Source organism: Schistocerca gregaria, unplaced genomic scaffold (assembly GCF_023897955.1).
Source record: "Schistocerca gregaria isolate iqSchGreg1 unplaced genomic scaffold, iqSchGreg1.2 ptg000888l, whole genome shotgun sequence".
In the NCBI taxonomy this organism is placed as follows: Eukaryota; Metazoa; Arthropoda; class Insecta; order Orthoptera; family Acrididae; genus Schistocerca; species Schistocerca gregaria.
This window is the reverse complement of record NW_026062249.1, coordinates 220,680-240,709: the sequence shown is the minus strand read 5'-3', so window position 1 is coordinate 240,709 and position 20,030 is coordinate 220,680. Positions and strand designations below refer to the sequence as shown.

General features: G+C 48.4%; 4 protein-coding genes and 1 long non-coding RNA gene across 5 annotated transcripts; 2 read left to right on the top strand and 3 right to left on the bottom strand.

Moving 5' to 3' along the window:
- Nucleotides 1–615: 615 nt before the first annotated feature.
- LOC126324507 (bifunctional epoxide hydrolase 2-like) lies at nucleotides 616–1,236 on the bottom strand. Its single transcript, XM_049995011.1, has 2 exons — nucleotides 1,163–1,236; nucleotides 616–883 (listed from the first exon to the last, which is right to left on the bottom strand). Exons 1-2 carry the CDS (start codon nucleotides 1,234–1,236, stop codon nucleotides 616–618), a joined length of 342 nt encoding a protein of 113 aa, XP_049850968.1.
- A 3,338-nt stretch (nucleotides 1,237–4,574) lies between these two features.
- LOC126324490 (uncharacterized) lies at nucleotides 4,575–7,106 on the top strand. Its single transcript, XM_049994982.1, has one exon. The coding sequence runs from the start codon at nucleotides 4,575–4,577 to the stop codon at nucleotides 6,957–6,959; it is 2,385 nt and encodes a 794-aa protein (XP_049850939.1). The 3' UTR covers nucleotides 6,960–7,106.
- A 3,409-nt stretch (nucleotides 7,107–10,515) lies between these two features.
- Nucleotides 10,516–12,141, bottom strand: LOC126324516 (uncharacterized). Its single transcript, XM_049995022.1, has 2 exons — nucleotides 10,950–12,141; nucleotides 10,516–10,879 (listed from the first exon to the last, which is right to left on the bottom strand). Exons 1-2 carry the CDS (start codon nucleotides 12,045–12,047, stop codon nucleotides 10,655–10,657), a joined length of 1,323 nt encoding a protein of 440 aa, XP_049850979.1. The 5' UTR covers nucleotides 12,048–12,141; the 3' UTR covers nucleotides 10,516–10,654.
- Nucleotides 12,142–12,203: 62 nt separating this feature from the next.
- On the bottom strand, nucleotides 12,204–13,849 carry LOC126324513 (uncharacterized). Its single transcript, XR_007559863.1, has 3 exons — nucleotides 13,621–13,849; nucleotides 13,431–13,514; nucleotides 12,204–13,330 (listed from the first exon to the last, which is right to left on the bottom strand). It is a non-coding gene; the product is annotated as an uncharacterized LOC126324513 (long non-coding RNA).
- Nucleotides 13,844–15,918, top strand: LOC126324511 (exosome complex component MTR3-like). The gene is made up of 3 exons (XM_049995018.1): nucleotides 13,844–14,100; nucleotides 14,888–15,411; nucleotides 15,648–15,918. Exons 1-3 carry the CDS (start codon nucleotides 13,914–13,916, stop codon nucleotides 15,903–15,905), a joined length of 969 nt encoding a protein of 322 aa, XP_049850975.1. The 5' UTR covers nucleotides 13,844–13,913; the 3' UTR covers nucleotides 15,906–15,918.
- Nucleotides 15,919–20,030: the final 4,112 nt, after the last annotated feature.

The window sequence follows — 20,030 nt, the reverse complement described above, 5'->3', positions numbered from 1 at the left end:
ATACCGAACATTCCATGACCGCTTATCTAGCCAGCCGCGACGCGGCGATGTACAAGACGGTTTGCGAGCAGCTCCAGTCCCAAATCGACAACCTGATTCAACGCCACGCCAGAGAGCTCGTCCTGCCCGGCGTCCCGACGGGCTCTCCCGACGACGACCCCCTCCTACCCACGTACGAAGACTTCTTGACCCTCGAGCTCAAATACGCCGCTCTAAAGACGAAACTCAAAGAAGCCGAATCAACCACCGACCATCTGTTGGAAAGGATCAAGCACATTGAACGCACACACTGCGAACACTTCGATCAACTCCACCACGTGGTCAGGGATTATCAGTCTTCCGTCCACAGACAACTCCAGATCTCCTACGTCTCCCAATCCAAACACCACCTCCTCGCTCTCGCGCTCATCCGTCTCCAACAGCAAATCGAACCGCAATACAAAAAGAAGCAATACCTAGAACTCGTCTACACTCTATTCTCCTACCTAAAGGCGCAAGTCCCCCCCCTCTTTTGACTACCACACCCCGCTCAAAACAATGACACACACATACACCCCGTGTACACGAAACCCCCCCTCATAGCCGATCCCATCTCTCGCCGAGCTTTCGCCCCTCTCAATTGTACACGGGCAACTCCGCCACCTCGCTCCAGTCGCTCACGATGTAGTCGAACTTCCTGTAATCCTCCCGCTCTAGCGCGAACGTGGGCTCCATCACGACGGTCGTTATTCCCAAGTGCCTCGCACCTTCCAGCTCGTCTCGGTCGTGCCCCAAGAACACCGCCTCCGTCTCCGAAACCAGCAGTCTGCGAAGCGCCTCGGAGTACACCGCCGGGTCCGGCTTCAGCGCTTGAATCTCGCAGCTGTTAACGACGTGATCGAACCTGCATGCGAAAAAAAGAACCAGTCAGCTCCTCTCGTCAAACGCACTGCTGGCCCCCGACCTGCCAACGCTTCGTGTCTCCCCCCCCCTTTTGAACACGTTTGACCGGCGCTCTCTCGTGCATCGCTGTCTCCACGAGCTCGGAACCTGTCAATTTTTGCGCGAGTTTGACACGTCTCTCTCCCTCCGTACGCGAATTTTCGCAGCTCGCGTCACAAAACCTCAGAACCCGCTTCGCGTCCTTTCTACTGCAAAGAACGCGTCACCTGTCTCGACGTACAGCGCAGTTTTCAGCCCTGCTCCTTCAATCCACTTCAGCTTCTCGCTCGTCGGACACATCGAATTTGTCACCATTACCAATCGCACCCTTTTGCTTTTCAGCGCGCTCAGGGCGTCTTGCGCGCCGGAAGCAGCTCAATCCGATGCTGCGCCATCCTGATGGTGTCCAGCGCGCCCGCCCAATCCCTCTCTTGCACGTTCAGGCGGTCCATCACCGCCAAATAAAAGGCGCTCCAAGATATTTGTCCCAGATTCGCCTCTCGCCTGAGCCCTTCCAGTTCTCTCATTCGCCCTAAAATCCTATCTTCGGACACGAGCGCCGGGTCGTACCGACCCGTGCGTTTCAAGTACTCCGACAACGCTTGGGACTTCTTCAACTTTCTCTTATAAACTGTTTCGCCTCTCGAATGACCGCCGTTCCCCCACCCATTTCGCCCGTCGCAGACCCGATCGTCCTCGTCAGTGACTGATTCCAATATATACATGTATATATGACTTTTTTTCTTCTCGGTCTCTGCGCGTCTTTTCCCCCGTTCCAATTTGGACCTCGCTTCGAGAGCCGCTCTCCCTCCGTTCGGTCGTCCTCGCCCGCGCTCTTCGGGGTCTCCCTGCGTCGTACGTGCTTCTTCCGACCCTGTTCGTGCAACGCCCGCCGCTGAAAAGAACGACCGCGCTCACCGCGACACAAACCCGGTTCTCTCTCACGTACTAATTCCGTTGGCATCCATCAGCAGTGCCCGCCTGCGAATGGACTGCCCGTCGGCCGTCTCCTTCCCCCGGAGCGCGCATCTTTTTTGTAGCGAGGGTTGAGATGCAACCATCAGAGATTTTTCTACTTTGTGCATCATGTTTGAGCGCTTCAGGAGGGACTGAGAAAGAGTTCTGCCGGCCCGCTGTCTTTTACAAAAAAAACCTATGTCTTCAACAGGTCTATCCTCTCAAACTCTGTTCCCCGTTCTTAAATGCGAATTTTGAAAAAAAAAAAAAAAAACACTTGGCTGTAAATCTAAACGTAAATCTAAACCACGAGTGACAGATCTCAAATTTTTTTTTGTTTAGGATTTTGCAAACTCCCTCAATTGCGCGCGTTCGACAAGGACCGTCAGTCGAGTTATCTCGATGCACTCGGTGGACCAAGCGCCTTTTCCTTCAAGAGTTGCATCTGCACAAGTTCTGAGGTCGCTTTGAGGGCCTCGATGCGGTGTCGCGCGCTCAGGGTTGTCTCAGCCTCTGTGGCAGTTTACAGGCCCTGCTCATGGACGCGCCTCTTTGGGCAGTGCTTCCGAGCATAGCGGTCGTTCAGAGATTAATCAGGCCACCATCGATTGTTTATGAGACATGGGCAGGTTTTTTTTTAGCGTATTGACCAATGTAGAGAGAGACGAATTTAGGCTAAGCTGTTTCCAGATTCTCTGGCCTCGAGCCTCAAACGGCGGACCGACGGAGGCTCGCTGAGAGGGTCGCGTCTTCGTCCGCGGCCAGTGCGTATTTGAGAGCGTCTTGAATTGCGCGTGCGAGGTTTCGCCCTGCAGCGCCCAGCAGAGAGAGGAGTCTCAAAAAGAGCTCGGTAGCTGCGGTAGTCCTAAAAAAAAAATTGGCCGTTTTCGCTCTACTTCGCTCGCCCCGGGGCAAATTCGTCTCGGCCTTGCGCACGCACCCATCCACGCATTGAGCGCGGACGTCGAGGCTGAAGTTCCCATCGCCTGAAAGGGCAGTTGCTTTGGCAATGAGAGAATGGACGTTCCCTTGGCTCCGAACGCGAGCGGCATGAGCGTGGCGGTCTTGATGGGGTTCTCGCGAAGAGTAGCTCGCACGAATATAACGTGAAGCGCTGCGAGCCGCGGCAGTGGATACGGCGGTATCGCGAGTTCCCTTCGCGGGGCGCTTGCTTTTTCGAACCGGACTGCATTTTAAGAACGAAAAGTGAAAGACGTTACATCCTGGAACGCCTGGCGTTGCTGGCGGCAGTGCGCCAAGATGTGAGTTCCCTATTGCCGTCGTCTGGTTTTTCGAGCTGCCTCGCGATGAGACGCCGAACATTTCAGGGCTTTGATGGGCCCCCTCCGAACCAGCAGGACTGCGCATTTTCCTTGGGCGTGGAGCTGTTTGTATGAGCGGTTGAACCTTGTACCTTCCTTTGGGTCCGGCTAGACGAAGCGGAACCGGCGCAGTCGATCGTTTTTTCGCCAGGAGCCCGATCTTCAGATCGCCTGAGTGAGGAGGACACGGCCGACGTGCGCGCCTTGCAGTCACGCGTTCCGGTTCTTTGCGCGAGAAGGGGGAGAGATGCTACTTTTGGCGCTAACGTGAGAGAAACAGGTGAAAAGAAGGGGCGCTCGGTGCGCATTGCGCACTCTCGCGTGCATCGCTTGGTGTCTGATCCCGCATGAAACGCCGCAGCAACCCCTTATCGCGACGGGGCCCGTGGCGGACGCGGCCTGCACAATCTCGGCGCTGGCGTCTTCGCGCGAGCACCCAGATGCGCGCGGGCACGCTTCTAGGCGTTTCGGCGTGCTCGGAGTTGGCGCGTCCTCGGCACACCTTGCACGCGCCCGTTCGTAGCAGACGGGCTGGGTGACAAACGCGCAGGGGACGCAAAATTTTTAAAGCTTTCGAGAGACATCAAATTATTGTTCTTCATTTTCTTTGCATCGTTGCTTTAGTTTAGCCGCCTGGTACAATGAACAAGTTGAACAGCCTCGATCCATCCGTCTTGAAGGCGCTGAACGAGGTGTGCGATCCCAGGCAGGTAAATAGGTGGTACGTCCGGCGCAGACGAAGCGTGTGTGTGCGCATTTTGTAGGCGCGTATGCGAGGAGACGGGAGACCCAATCGAGCCTGCGTCTGGGCGCAAGAGGCGACCCCGCAGGACTCGCAGCGGACGGAGGGGGAAGAGTGGACGCGTGCCCGCCGGCTCGTAAGCCGTCGCACGCGTCCGCTCGGCGGACAGAGGATATTTCGAGACGCCTATGAGAGAACAATGAGAAAAAAAGGAATATAGAGGCACAAAGTTAATTATTTCTATCACTTACTTACTAATTTTGTTCTTGTGGAATTCTGTCGATACGCCTTCACTGTGCGCATAAGCGGCGTGCAGGGTGTTGATGGGATATAAGGACGCGAAGTCGCTCGAGCTATGCGTGGAGGAAAGTGGCACTTCTTTCGAAGATTTCTATGAAGAATTCGATGAGTCGAAAATTCAATATGGATATTATCGCACCTTATCGAAGATCCCAAAATACATTCTGGTTTGTTGGTGTGGAGAATCCGTCACCGGAATCGCTCGTGGTCTGTCGACCTCCCACCTGACCCAATTGCAACAGATGTTGAAGAGCAGCGGATACGCCATTCACTTATCGATCAACGCTCGTTCCAAATTCGACCTGTCTCGAGAAAAAATAGAATCTATGGACATGAACTTCTACGCCAACCATCAACTGGACCACGAGAAGCCCGTCCAGGCGCCCGCTATACAGGTCGAGGATTCAAAAAAGCTACCAAGCGTTGGCCACCCCTGTTCTCAGCCGCCCAAACCCTCTTTTTCGTCTGCCCTGCCTAACGACCGAAATGAAGCAGCTGCTCACCCCCGCACCTCTGCCTCCATCAGCAACAGGATCCAGAGCTTCACTCACCTCGCCTCCAAATTCGAGTCGAATCAGACGCCCAAACAAAGGCCCACCTTCTCCCATCCGAAGCCGTCCGATAAGCCTCCTAACGCCAACTTGGCAAAGCCACCGGCGCAACCTAAATCTCTCACATCCGCGCCGGCTCAACCCGCACCTCCCCAGGACGCTCCAACTCCGACTGTGGACGCCCCTCAGGCTCTCTCGTCGCAGCCGAAATACCACAAAGTAAGCGATATGATCAGCAAGTTCGATAAAATCTCACTCTCTGGCGACAACAACACAAAAGAGCCATTGAGACAAAAACCCACGCGCATCCCCTCCGACCGCGTAAGTAAACAAGCCATCTTTGGCAATGCCCCCGCCGCGGCCCAGCCTCTCTCTACGCCCGTGTCCCAGCCACCCCCACCGTCTACACGCAAACCGTATGCTTCATCTCAATCACTCGCACCTACATCCCAGCCACCCCCATCGTCTACACACAAACCGTATGCGTCATCTCAACCACCTATACCTACGTCCCAGCCACCTATGTATATACCTCGACCACCTACATATACACCTCAGCTGCCCCCACCTGCGTCTCAGCCGCCCCCACCTGCGTCTCAGCCGCCCCCACCTGCGTCTCAGCCGCCCCCATCTGCACACAAACCACCCATAACTGCATCTCAGCCACCCACGCCCAGACCTCAGCCACCCGCACCCGCGTCTCAGCCGCCTATTCCCGCAACTCAGCCGCCTACATACACGCCTCAGCTACCCCCACCTGCGTCTCAGCCGCCCCCATCTGCACACAAACCACCCGTACCATCTCAGCCACCCATACCTACACCTCAGCCGCCTACGCCCGCAGCTCAGCCGCCTACATACACGCCTCAGCTGCCCCCACCTACGTCTCAGCCGCCCCCATCTGTACACAAACCACCCGTACCATCTCAGCCACCTATACCTGCGTCCCAGCCACCTCTGTACACACCTCAGCCACCTACATACACACCTCAGCTGCCCCCACCTACATCTCAGCCACCTCCATCTACACACAGGCCACTCATGTCTATGTCTCAGCCACCTGCGCCTACATCTCAGCCACCCCCATCCGTGCGTAGGCCGTCCTTGCCCGCATCCCGGCCACCTATACCCACGTCCCAGCCGCCTGTGCCTGCATCTCAGCCGCCTCTACCCACACGTACTAAGCCGCCTCTACCTGTGCGCAATCCGCCTCAACCTGCATCTGAGCCAATCGTACCTCAACAACCCCCTCAACACATACCCCCCCCACCTCAACACATACCCCCCCCACCACCGCATGTCATGCCCTCATTCAAACACCAACTATTTCCGTCTCCTCGTCAGCCATCTCTACCCTCATCTCAGCCACCCTCCTCTGTACCTCAATCACATGCCAAACCACCCTTACCTGCTTCTCAGCCATCTATGCCTAAACTCCCACCCTCGCTCAAGTCGTCTCAGCCCTCATCTCTACCCCCTCCGTCTCAGCAACCTAGCACCCCCTCTGACCTGCCACCACCTCCCACCTATCAACCACCTCTACCCAAAATCTCAACTGTAGCCTCGGTCACCTCTCAGTCTCTTTCCAAAACCTCATCTGCCCCCAACTTCCCATCACCATCCTTCTCATCTCAACCACCCTCGCTCCCTTCTCAATCACATCCACGCAACTCTTCGCCGCCATCTTGCAGACTCCCACTCCCATCTTTCCCCCCGTCTTCATCCGTCTTCTACCAGCCGTCGTTCACAACCTCTGTCGCGCCTCCCTCTTCAGGCCACCATCCACCCCCTTCTAAATCATCTCCGTCACCGTCCTCCTTATCAAAATCCTCGTCTCAATCATCGATCCCACCCTCATCAACAACTCAATTCCCCTTCTTGGAGGACCATTCGTTCCTATCTAAACTACCTGTCACTAGCTTCCAATTACCTCCCAACTACGTCCCTCCCCCCCCCTCGAGCGTCTCCACCCCCTCGCACAACTCTGCAACCTCCCATGAAAAGGTTCGTGCCACCCTCAGCATCAACCCCGAAAGACCCGGTGACCTGGCTTTCTCTGCCGGGGATATCATCGAAGTCGTAGAAAAACACCCCTCCGGTTGGTGGGTCGGTAAAATCAACGAACGCACCGGAACATTCCCCTTCACTTATACTGAACCCATTTGACATCCTACACAAACTCTTCTCCACCCCACATCACCCACCAAACAAAAAAAAAAACCAAAACTCGAAAGCAATTCACTCCTCGCGCACCCAACCATTTTATTTATCTAAACTGAATTCGGTCTAATAAAAATCGGCTACTCCTCTCTACCCCTCTTTTGTTCAATCCATCGAATCCCCCTTCTCCAGATCCATCTTTCGCCCCATTCCCGGCCACAATGCACACTCTACAAAAGCACACCCGGCGCTCCCTTTTCCAACCTCTGCGCCGTCCGACATGAACTTCCCCTTGCTCATTCCACGCTCTCTGAACCAATGTAGCGCCTCGCTGGACCGGCGCTTTCTCCTTGTAATCTCTCTTTCTCTTCGCGCACTTCCCTCTACCTGAGCATCCACCTCCTTTTTTTTCTTAGCCTTCAAACCTTCACAACACTGTACCATACAACCTCTCCGCAGTAAGGACACGCATGGCACAGCCAGTCCTGCATCGGTGCTTTGATCGCCACGCCGCATATCAAGCACCTCCTCACTTCCTCCGGGCACGTCAGAATCTGATTCGTGACAACGCAGCGCTCAACCGCGTGACCATTTGAGCACTCGTTTGAGCCTTGCGCAACGAGCTCGGAGCAAAAACTACATCGTCTGCCCTCGAGATGGTTATCCGTCTCCAGCTCCTTGCATGCCTCTCGTAAGCACGACTCCACTTCTCTAACCGTCTGAGCGCTTCCATATCCGAATGCCGCATAGCGCTCATCGGATAGGGAATTCAGAATGAATCGCAAGGACTCATACATGAAAATCGAATCATCAAAAGAATCTAAATCGCGAAAACTATTCCCTGCATCGGCGAAACCATTCGGCTTATCCTTGATGTTGCCTACACTATTCGCATCCTCCGCTCCTTTCTCGCCTATAGCCTCTCGTCCTTCACGTCGCTGCACTGAACCGTCGTTGCTCAACACTTCCAGTTTTTGTTGCTCCGCCCAGGTTTGTAATGCGTCGCACCAGTACCGAGCAAGCAACTCATTACGATAGGCCGCCACGTGCGACAGAAGCACTTCCGGGGTGCTCGATAAAGAAGAAGCACCCTCGTCGAACGTGTCACATCCGTCTATATCCACTGAGGCCGAATCTTGAGATTCTAAACCATTCATTCGCTGACTATTTACATCTTCGTCGTACTCTTCCAAGCGATCGGACTTACCCCAGCGATTCGAAAGAGACCTCCCCCAACCTCCAAATCCCTCTTCTTTTTCGGCCGCCCCTGCGACACGGAGAGCCAAAACGTGCACGAATCTCATTGCCCGAAATCTTACCGCCTCTGACGACCAAATTCCCTTTTCTAGAAGCTGGTCGAGCTGACCCCAGAGCTGTAGCAGCGCCGACTCAGAACAAACCTTGAAAATTAATATAAAATCCCAGTAAACACATCCCACCGAGTCAGTCAGCGGAGATAAACGCCGGGAATTCACATCCCAAAGAAGCTCCGAGCTAGCACCCGATACCAAGCGGCGTACTGCCGTTACCATCGGAATAAAGTCTAAGCGCTGACATAACAACAACGCCGATACTGTGCGGTTCTGGCATGCCACCTGGTCTTGTTGCGAAACCAGTGCGCACACCACTAAACAATTTGGTGATAATAACAACCCATACACAGGCCCTTCTGACACTCTAATGTCATATATCAAAAGTGGCTTTAATGGCACCTCCAGGCTGGGTAAGTACCATACTCGAATCGAACCGTCGAACCCGGCCGATATCAGACTGTGTCCACTTGCAATTAACGGCAGAGTCCAGTGCTCAAGCAATCGATCCGAGCAAGCAACAACTAAATCCGATTCCCCTGACTCGCCCTCCAACCCGCTCCTCTTTCCTCTCAGCCATTTCTGTTCTCCTTCTTCCGCACAATACTTTGCGCCTTCTTCTCTTTCATCTTCCTTGTCCTTTTGACTCCATCTACTACCCTTCTCTTCTTCTCTCCTTTTACACTTCTTCAATTCGCTTAGCCATGTCGGCAACACCTCGCGCGGAATCACCCTTAATGCCGTCACATTCCCTTCGTGCGCTGCTACATGACCCAAACATTTCCCACTCTCCATATCTATCCATCCAATAAATAAACCACACGCAAAACTCATCAATTTGATTCTATCCACCACCCATACCTCTGTAATATGCACTATCGGTATCTCTAATTCGAACCGGTATCTAAACTTCACTCTTGGCACCTCCCTATTTTCAAACTCCTCTCTTGATGGCCAGCTCCACGCCACCACCGCCCCCTTCTCGCATGCTACTGCTACCATTGCCAAGGATTCGTCCCAATATACTCTCAGACATTTCACCACTTCCTCATCTTTATCTCCCACTAACCACTCTATGCATAGTTCCATCCTTATCCCTTCTCCCTCTCTCTTATTCGTTCCCGCTCTCCATACTTGTACCAAATTTCCACATCCTACGCATAAATACTTCTCGCCACCCTCCGCTATCCACGAAACGCTCCCTGACGGCACATAATCCTTCCTCCCTGTTACCATCTCAACACATGCCACCGCTTCCTTCTCATCTACACGCCACGGTAACACTGATGTGATACATACATACATACCACTATGCGGCCCCAGCAAACCCTTGTTCCTCATTGGATGTCTCTCAAATACCACTGCTAATAAATCCTCTTCTTCTCTCTTCTGACACCATCTGACACTGACAAAACGAGTCTCATAACAATCTTCCCAATCCAACTCCGTCTTGCCTTCTTGTCGATCTGTCTCCACCCATTTCGATAGTATTCGCGAACATAAAGTAAATCTACCATCAGACAATATGCTATTCATCTGGTCCATAGTTACCGAACCCAACAACGTATTCGTCTTCCATTCCTGAAGATATCTAACGTCAGTAAATGACGTAGATCTTCGACAAATGAGGCATAATCCAGTACAAAAAAACCTACGCGAATATATATTGCTAATTTAGTTACAATCGCTATAAGCCCATGGGGTGATAGCTGAAGTGAATCAAACGACTCTGGGGCCTGGCGAAAAAATTCTGCACTACTCAGCTCCATAAAGGATAGAACGAGACCTTGTACATGTAAGAAGGATTACGAAATGCAAAATCAGTTTTTTTTTCGTTTAATAAATTAATATTCGAAATATATTTATTTAATTAACTTTTCTAGTTTATTTATTTTATTAAATTATTATAAGTTAAAAAATAGTATATTGTTTAATATTGTACACGCATTCACTTAATCACGTTTTTTCATCATTATTCCTATTACGATATGTAGATTAAAATATAAATGAAAAATAATTCGAATAATCAAATTCTGCAAATTTATTGATTTCTGTAAATGTACAACATAAAAAATTTTAAATCATATTAATGTTTATAAAACTCTAAGCTTCAATGAATAGCCTAAATTCATATATATCCAATATTTATAATAGGGACTATATACACTGAAACAGGGTAGCGTCTACACGGCAGCATAGCGCTGAGGCTGTACACGAGTAGTATTGCTCTTTACAAAAAGAAGGTAATATGAGTCGCGTCTGCGATGAAAGATGCATTTTTTGTAGTTTTGAAAAAGATCTATTTTATTTTGGTGGAGACATTATGCTACCTATGTACATGACCAAAAATCGTGGAGAGAGAAGCTGCGAAATATATATGTATCAAGTGCGCTAAGTACTACTTTCGCTATTAGCAAGAGAGAGAGAGTTAGGGAATTCAAGGCATGACTTATGAATTTGGATAAGTGTGCGTGTGTGTGGTGGCTGGCTTTTGTGACTTTCGAGGAAATTGATAGACAAGTCGGAAGCGGGTAGGAAGTAGAGAGGAGGATGAGTTTGGGTAACGAGCCACTTCTCATCTCTGAGCCTGGAGATGTGGTCAGTCCAAAGCAAATCCTATTCAAGAAAATAAAGAATATTAGGAAGAGGGAGATGAGGGGAAAAAAGAGAGGAGATGAAAACATACAGAAAAAAGTGTTTGTTTTTCAATGATGAGTTGGTTGAGTTGATGGAGCTTTTCAAAGGCTTCTTGTCTAGCGATTTCATCTTGTTTTCTTTTAGATTCAGCAGCGCGCTGGGCTTCATCGGCGACGCGATCTTCGATTCGGAATTCAGTCTCTAGTCTAGACTTGGCGATAACGTCACGTTCGATATCCTTTTGGGCAACTTTGAGAGTACCGAGGAGAAGGTTATGAAACAGAAGCTTGTCGCGTGGGGCGACGGCAAGGCGGGGAGCGGAGGAGTCGCGAGAATTGTGAGTCTCGGATAGTAGTTTGGATTTAGGAGGGGGAGAAGAAGAGAGAGAAGGAGGAGAGCGTTTACGGCTCGTATAGGAAACAGGGGAAGAGGAACCGGAGGAAGAATCCGGTTTATTATTAGATGGAGGAGACTGAGGAGATGAGTGTTTTTGTGGAGAATAATGTGAGTCATCTTTATCCCAGTGCGTATTAGAATCAGAGTTAGTCCATTCATTTTGCTGATCGACATGAGAAGAATCTGAAGAATGCAAAGAATGCTTCGACAATGATTGGTCGGGTGCCAAAATATCTTCTTCAGTTTTGGCCGTCTCTGTGATTGACTCTGTTGTGATATCATTTATATTGTTCGTTTTCACCTCTTCCAATACCTGAGATTGTTTCTCAGTTTTATCATGCTCTTGTTCTCTTCGCCGGTAACTCCTGGTACCGTAGTACTCATTCAAATACCTGAAATCCAAATTCAGCGCTTTCGACAAGAACTTCAAATTTGCCAACACCTTTGCTCTTTCTGAGTCTAAGCTCGCAATCTCTTTCTTCAGGGCAGATAGCTCAGATATTCTCTGTTCCTCCTCCTGGCTATCTTCTCGAGTCGAGGACGAACGCAACTTTTCTCGTTCGTTCGTTGCTACCGGCCGGTGATCACGGCCAAAAAAATCAATTTTTGGTGTCTTAGACGAATCGACAGCTGTACTGTACAACTCAGAATCCTTAACCGATGTCTTGTAGTATGAATCTCTTACGCGGGGACGCACGCTTGACGAATAACGTCTGTGGTTGTGCGATGCACGTGCCATGTTAGGATGCATATTCAAGCGCTATGCCAAGCTCTTCTGAAAGAGTAAACGGCATATATTGTGTATAGAGTCCGACCCTTCACTGTATCCAAAACACCTTAAAACTAAAAAAAAGGTTTTTTCCCTGCCTCTTAGTAATTTTTTTTATTTTATTCTTTTTTTCTTCGGCTGTTTCCTCCCCAAAAACTAAACTTTAAGACCTTCTAAGTTATTTAAATTAAATTCAATTCATGCGGTATAAATAAGCATACATTTCTTCTCGTGAGTCCCTCCTGATCATTCATCTCTTTTTGTTTGAGCTCTTTCCCAGAATTTCCGCTCTCTAAAAAACAGCCTTTGGACATCCTCTCTAGATACGTGCTTTATAATATTCATCTTTTTACGTATCAGACCTTTCAGAATTTGCGCACTTCTGAATCTGCGTCGCACCTCAGATCAGTTTCGCCTTCATCCTGTCGCATTTTCTTTTTTTTCTTTTCTTCCGTTCATCTATTTCCATAACGCCTCCTCACAATATCTTGCCTATCTCCACAAAACATGGAAGAGTTTTCTCCTTCATTTCCAAACCATCTCCATGGTAATCTCAGAAGGAAATGGAGGAAAAAATGCTATGCCAAAAAAAAGCGATGGCAACGCTCTTTAGCCATCAACCACGCCACTCTCGCTCAATTACCACCTCCTAAGTACACCCAGATGTCGCCAAAATCTATAGAGCATCCAACCAGTTGTCAAACACATACAGATTGTGCTGAATCTTACCCAGAGCCACCACCTACTGACTATCAAGCTTGTCAAAAGACCACCGCAAATCCCAAACCAGAAAGCATGCAATTTTTTATCAACTGGATCAATCAAACAAAAAATATCGCGGACGAATCAGGATAGATGTGCAAAACGTTATCCTCCTAGAAATGTATAATGCTAATGCCACGCTACATGTGCCAAAATAATGTCATCCTCTCGTTTCTATATTACCTGTCCTTTCTCCATCCTATAGAAATAGTGTCTGCATACCAAAGACCGCATCAACCCTCATCAGGCTATAAACCTGTACAAGAGAGAAGAAAACTACACCTGATCTGACTCGTCAAAGTACCTACCTAATATGCGAACTTTCTCGACAAAAAGGCTGCTTCTACTTGCTGCGCAACAAAACCATATCTGATCCTCTTTCGTCCTAAAAAAAGGTCCTCATCATTTTCTGCCACAAAATCCAGCCGTCGCTGGTTGACTAGCACCACCTGTTCTCAGATGCCTCAAAATGCGCAATATCTGATCCCGAAGCGTCTTTAATTCTAAATGCCGAAAAAATAATAGCTCTGTCAATTCAAGCCCTTTTCCTTAAAAAACTAGCCGATCACCGTCTGCTCTATTGCGCTCGTTCAAATGTCATACCTTGCGAAAAGCATGTTTTTGTCCACTTTTTTGAAATAAAAAAATCGGCATTCCCGTTCGGCTTAGCTGCATAGCTTATCTCCGCTAAAATATATACGTTCCACGAAACAATTCAGTAACTGGGAGCCAAACCTCCAGTAGCCTCGATATGATTCGTCGTCATATGCATATGTTTTTGGATTGTACGTACATAAATACGGACAAATTTCTTTTTTTGCCCACTCGATGTTCATTCAAAACAGGGTGCACTGAATTATGGCTTGGTATCAAGAACAGATATTTGGATGATCGGATCCTGGAAATTCAACTGAAGGACGCTTTAAGCATACATCCACATACATATCGAACCAGCCAACTCTTTTTCAGTGCCCTATGAATATTTGTGTGAACTCGAAACGGTGATAACTTTTTTTTCTTAAAAAAAAGCAGGACCACCTCCTCTAAGGTTTATTTTCTTGTACAGAGGTAGACTGGCCATTTTCCATGTCTACAATAACTCCAAATTCATCCTATGGATCTAGCCGAAAGGATCGAAGTCGATTTTCTTTCGGTGTTCGAACTTTTCGACCCGCAACGGTCTATCCACCGACAACTACCAAGAGAAAAGAAGGCATAACTGAAAGCACTGCTCGAACAAGATCAACGAATGCCCACCGGCCCAAAAAACTATGTATGTTCTTGATGCCACGATGATGGAAGTTAGAGTTAAGCCTTAGCGGTGAACAGCAAAAAATCGGAGGAGCTGTCTCTAATGACGGCCACCTGCCCATTGGCTCTGATTATGTAGGAGCCATATTGAGTGTCGAATACTAGGGGTGCTAGGGGATGTCTCAGCCAAAAAAATCAATAGACCTGTTAGTGCATCTATATGTATAATACATACATACGTGCGCGTATGTTCATATTATACATGTAAATGAACGCGTTGTTGTTTGGCTTCTGGTACCTCTGATCTTCAAATTGGACAGACGGAGCCGCTTTTCTGCGGCATGATCAATCTCTCTTTAGCAATCGCAGAGACTTTCTCGAGGACATACTATTGTATGCAGATCGTATAATGCAGGTCACAGACGGGCAGGGTGGGGTTATCACCGACCAGGCGCACATTTTGCGAGAGTTCACCGAAGATGCGAGAGAGGTCAGCTGAAGGCTCAGGCATGTGTAGCTGAAATCTGGCCAGCTCGTGGAGTCTGTCCCCTGCAAAGGAATATCCCCACATTTTTAGTTAAGGCACGCAGTTTCTAGCTGCGGCTTGTGCCCTTCTCGCTTCTTCAGTCTAAGTTCGCCAAAAAAACCCTCCTTGAGCTGAAGCTTGAGAAATGAATATGCGGCTTTAGCGCTTAAAGAATATACTTATGTGTGTGTACATATGTATACAGAACGTATTCTCTGTTCTGTGGCTCAACGAGTTTGTTATTTGTCCTAACGAAGCAACCTCTCCGTTTGCAAGAATGCAGTTTTGAAGGTCGGCCTGGTCAGTGCAGCTACCGGAAGCGCATATATCGAATTTGGAAATACTAAGGTGATGTGTAGTGTATATGGTCCACGTCCCTTAAAGATTGAGACGAAGGTCATGTCCAACCAGCTTTTAGACTCTGGTCAGATGTACTCGTCAACTTATTCGCAGGCTTCAGCAAATAAATGCTTGGCTGGTGTGGGTGTTCGAGGTCCTAAAGCAATCTTTGATGTATTTTTAGACAGGGCTATTGTCCAGTGTGACTTCACCTACACAACCTTTTGTGGTAATGGTGAAGGATCTAGAATGGAGGATGATCAGAGAAAAATGGAAATGGAATTGGAAATCTCCAGCATCCTTGAGCTAATTATCATGAAAGAGAAATACCCTAAGTCAGTGATTCAGGTAAACGTCTTAATATTGGAAGATGATGGATCGGCGTTCACCACTACCGTCAACTGTGCGAATGCCGCATTGGTACAGGCAGGCATCTTGATGTACGATATGGTCGCCGCATGTAGAGTAGTACGTTTCTTTTGTGCAAAAAAAAGAGTTCCAGAGCAGAGTGAAGCTCTAGATTATTGCTCTCCACGACAAGGAATGCCGTGCATATAGCCCAGCCGCCACTTTTATCATACTTCCATTCTTGTTCTATGTTCACTGAAGCTGACTTTTGTCAATTCGTGAGAGAACGATGTCTTAGAATCTCGTGCTAAAGTTATAGCTTTTGGGACTGACATTATTTTATCTTTATCAATTAGCCCCTCTCCCCTTCAGACAAAGACAATGAGGATACGTCCTCCACACATGATAGAGAAACATGTGGATCTTTGCATATTGCATATTCGCCCGTTTCCAAGCAAATTGTTCATCTTGTTCAACTGGGCGAGTCTGACCTCCAAACAACCCTGAATTGTATATCAACTGCTATCGACAGATGTGTGCGAATCTACGAAAAGATGAGAAGCATGCTGTTGCAGCAATTGGCCGACCATAGCAAGCTAGTTCAAGCAAACTAATAAAACATAATTGCTCTCGTTTAGTGCAAAAGTTTAGATCAGAATTAATCGCTGTGACAAACGACCAATTAGCATTTTTTTCTTTGTCCATCGGGATTTGCCAATGAGAATGGCCATGCATTATTTTTGAAGTATGGAAAAAAGAATTAGTCGCGACAGGCTCCTCTCTCTGCTGAATTGATAGTTCTGGAGGCCTACCCGTTAACCGAAGGCCGAAGTTTAGCGGAGAGACCTTAATTAAAAGGGTTTTACCAGGGAAACTGGTTGTTAATACATGTGAAGACACCCTTTTTTTATGAGGCATTGAATTCGTTTTACAACTCACTCTATCGATGACATCGTAATGCCTTTAAAAATTCTTTAAAGATGAGAAAGAAGACAGTGCTAATATAGTGTTTTCCTTGTCCTCAAGTTAATACTGGTTCCAATAATACCCCCTCCATTCTCGATGGCGGCCGGATGTATAGAAATTACCGATGCCATTTTCCTGGAAACTTGTTCGTGGCTAGTAATACTTGAAGTGACCTCTAGCAGGCTATTTATAACAAGCTGGGATGCTCTATTTTTCATAATTCAAGAAATCTTTTTTGTGCAAAATATTAGGACAGAGAGTTTTATCTGCGCAATCCAGGTGCATTGACGATCGTCATTTTTTTGTCTTTTTTCTCTCCATGGATGTCCCCACATTGCAAATGGCCAAGGTGCGAGACTTGCCGACGAGAAAGTACCTGTGCGTAGAGTATCCTGGCTATGTGAGGGACATAGAAAAAGTGCTAGAAACGCTGGGCGGCATAGAATCAATTCAACTCGTACGTTTATACAACGCAGATGGAAGTGAGGTGGCTTGATTTTTTGATAGAGGAACGTTAAGTAAACCTCTAAAGTAATATTTAAAGCATAGTCATGTGTATGTGAGCGTGTCTATTTAAGCCGAGTTGTGTGCAGACGTGTGTCTGTTAAAGTAGCAATTCCCTCGTCTCTATGTACGCGCGCACAGAGCTTATTTTGAGCTTGAAATTTTAGGCTCATTTGCGTGGTCAGAAACAGCTGGCAGTTATGTTTCGTCCGAGGGATAGTTTTGCGCACTCAGTGTTTTGCGACAGAACGCACACTACGAATATGCTTTTGGAGATTAGGCAGAGTTTGAACGAAGGTACGACTGCAAGTTGTGGAGTTCGTGTTGGGCGTCAGGGTAACGCTGACAAAAAAAAAGAGGGGGAGAGAAAAGTGGAAGGAAAGATAATAGGATTGGTATTGCACACTTATCGATGCAGAGGTATGTGATGAATGGGAACTACTAGTTAGGGACTGTGATATACAGAGGAGTGCAACTGGTTTATTTTACGCTGGGAATTATGTAGGGATGGCGGACTTTCAATATTTGCCGAGGCAACTTGAGGAGCCATCGACGGAGCCATCGGCGGATCAAGGTATATTTGCGAGCGATGGTGCAAATGTGGTGATGCATGTGCCACCGCCTATCTTTTCAAAGTCGGATATTCCTAAGAACTACCAATTTGAGCCGAATCCAAACTACAAGGTGGTAGAGAGAAAAGATGAAAATGGCATGTTGCAAAGAGCATTTATTGCGAGAAAGACAAGACAGGTTTCCGATGGCAGTTTACAGATCATAGATTTCGACCACGAGGGAGTACCGACGTCTGCTTTAAGTTCCGTTCCTGATGCAAACGAAGAGCTCGTAGCAAAGTTAGAGGTGATGTTTGAATCTCACCGAGTTTGGGGCAGGCCCGCTTTGGAGAACAGCATACCTCCGCATTTGCTAGGATATCTAAATCCGTACGTGTAATTGTGGGGGGTATCTGTGATAAAGAAAGGGGAGGCTAACAAATATAGTATTGAATGGGGAACAGATCGCTACATCGAGTGGCATATACGTTCTCAAATGGTCCTTGGAGGCACACCTGGCTGAAGTTGGGATATGACCCACGTTTGCATCCAGAGTCTCGAAGGTATCAGGTAATAGATTTCAGGGTGAGCGGTGAATTCGTGAGAGGAACGCCGTCTAGCTGGGAGCGAGTACCGACTGAAAGGCCGCGTCGCGTGAACAGTTCGAAAAAGAGTGTAAATGAAGTGTTAAGTAATCAAAGGTATTCAGGCAGCGAGTGGAAAAGCGTGCAGATCATCAAGGAGGCCGAGTACAGATACTTGAAGCCGCCCGAGCGTCGACAGACGATATATGTGTTGAACGATATTGAGCTGGAAGGGTTAGAGGAGCAGTTGAGCAAGAAGCCATCGGAAGAATGCAAGAGAGAGACAGGGTGGCTGAGACCAGAGACGCTGCGAGAAATTCGCAGATTGATGAATGATCATCTTCGGACGTTGGTGGTGAAGTGGGACAGCGGAGAGATGATGGAGGAGTTGATGGCAAGGGATCAGGATGATGATCGAGAGATGATGGAGGGGTTGATGGCAAGGGATCAGGATGATGATCAACAGGATGACACGCCGTTGGTGTTGAAAGAAAAGGAGCAAAAGGAAGAAGGGACGTACAATTTCTTGAGAAATATTTTGGAGACTATACAAGTGTCGCAGGGTGGGGCGGTACAGATGGATTCGGGAAGCATGCCAACGTTGACGTCGATGATAGAGGGAGAGACTGCTTATGATTTGCTTGGGGACTCCGACGAAAATGAAGAAATTTTTTAGGGGTTTAAATAGAAGCGGATTTTTCAAGAGCAGAGTTCTCTTGATAAAAGGAGATGGACTGGTGAGAGGTTTTATGTAGCTGGGAGTCCTAATTGGACCAGAAGTTGTTTAGTATGGTGTGCGACGGAGTTTATATATTTTTCGAAGTTTGACAAGGATTGCAGTTGTGTTAGAGTTTGTGCTAGACGCGTTTTGATAGCATGCAACGGGTAGTAAGCAACAGTACGTTCAAGTCGTTGACGTTTTAAAATGTCTACGACCGATCCTTTGATGCCTGCGATTTCGGAGTATTCTCTGGTTTCAGATTGCCTGGCTCTAGCAGAAGAGCACTGCGCGTCGATTCTCAGAATAAGCTGAGCGATAGCATCCAAGACGCGATCAACGTAGGGGGGAAGGACAGGGAGGTGCAGAAGACTGATGAGCCCCCACGCCCACACTTTTTCGGACTCGACGAAGAATATGCGGCGACAATGTTTCAAGTATTGTTCTATCATTAAGTTCGAAGATAGGTGTTCCGAGTTGTTGGTAGTAGGGATTTGTGCTAGGTGTTGGAAGAAGTTAGCGTAGTGATCTGGATGATTGGAAAGCAAATGTTGAAAGACCGTGCAGGCCTTGGCGCCGAGGGCATTTGTGATTCGCAGGTTTATCAAGATATGCGCAACTTGAAGGAGGCAGGGATAGAGAGGTGGGATAGTTTCAGGGGAGGAGAAGAGGATTAGCGTGATTATTAAGTCCAGCGCGGACGCGATGCCTTCAAGTGAGCGGTTGTGCATGGAAACGGGGCTAGAGGAAAGGATAGACGAGAGGAGAGCAGAGATCTTTTCGACGTGGGTTCGAAGGAAGTCTTGTCCACCGAGAACGACATAGCAGTCAAGTATGCGCGCGGTGGACCGAGCGATGGACGGATCGTCTGAGTGTGTGGACACGAGCTGATCAAGTCTAGGTAGGAACGAGACCAAGTCTTGCGTGATGGTGTCTGAGGTTTGAAGGATGTTCCACCAGAGGAGTAGACCCTGTTCGACAAGGATAGGGTCGCAGGACATATTCGAGTTGATGGATATATAGACGAGCGGCAGGAGCGTCGGACGCAAGCTGAAATCTAATTCGGCAAGCGAGGCTAGGAGGGTGATTATGGATGGCTTGATGGAGTCATGAGAAGGGAAATGAAGGGTGTCTTCCCACAATTTTTGGGCATAGGCGAGGATCGTTTGGGAGTGAGGGAGGATGTTGGTTGAGAGTAGTCGGACAGTCACAGAGAAGCGGTCAAGGATCCTGGGAAGGCAGGGGCGAGGTGAGCGTGAGAGGAGCGAAATGACATGTTCGACGAGCATGCGCACATAATGGTCATGAACGTGAGGACGAAGGTCTAAGTATTCGAGCACGTCATTCACCGAGATTAGGGCGGCGATTTGGACGGCCGGGTCTTGATCAGAGATGAGCGTGCAGAGAGCCTGAATG

Bases quoted from the DNA above. Each gene is read 5' to 3' on its own strand.
- LOC126324507 (XM_049995011.1), bottom strand. From the start codon at position 1,236: ATGGTGACAAATTCGATGTGTCCGACGAGCGAGAAGCTGAAGTGGATT. The intron at 884-1,162 runs GTACGTCGAGAC...TTTCGCATGCAG, and splicing joins GCAGGGCTGAAAACTGCGCT to GTTCGATCACGTCGTTAACA.
- LOC126324516 (XM_049995022.1), bottom strand. From the start codon at position 12,047: ATGCATCCTAACATGGCACGTGCATCGCACAACCACAGACGTTATTCG. The intron at 10,880-10,949 runs GTATGTTTTCAT...TTTCTTGAATAG, and splicing joins AAAAACAAACACTTTTTTCT to GATTTGCTTTGGACTGACCA.
- LOC126324511 (XM_049995018.1), top strand. From the start codon at position 13,914: ATGTCTACAATAACTCCAAATTCATCCTATGGATCTAGCCGAAAGGAT. The intron at 14,101-14,887 runs GTATGTTCTTGA...GCAAGAATGCAG, and splicing joins CCACCGGCCCAAAAAACTAT to TTTTGAAGGTCGGCCTGGTC. The intron at 15,412-15,647 runs GTACGTTTCTTT...TTTATCAATTAG, and splicing joins TGGTCGCCGCATGTAGAGTA to CCCCTCTCCCCTTCAGACAA.
- LOC126324490 (XM_049994982.1), top strand. From the start codon at position 4,575: ATGAACTTCTACGCCAACCATCAACTGGACCACGAGAAGCCCGTCCAG.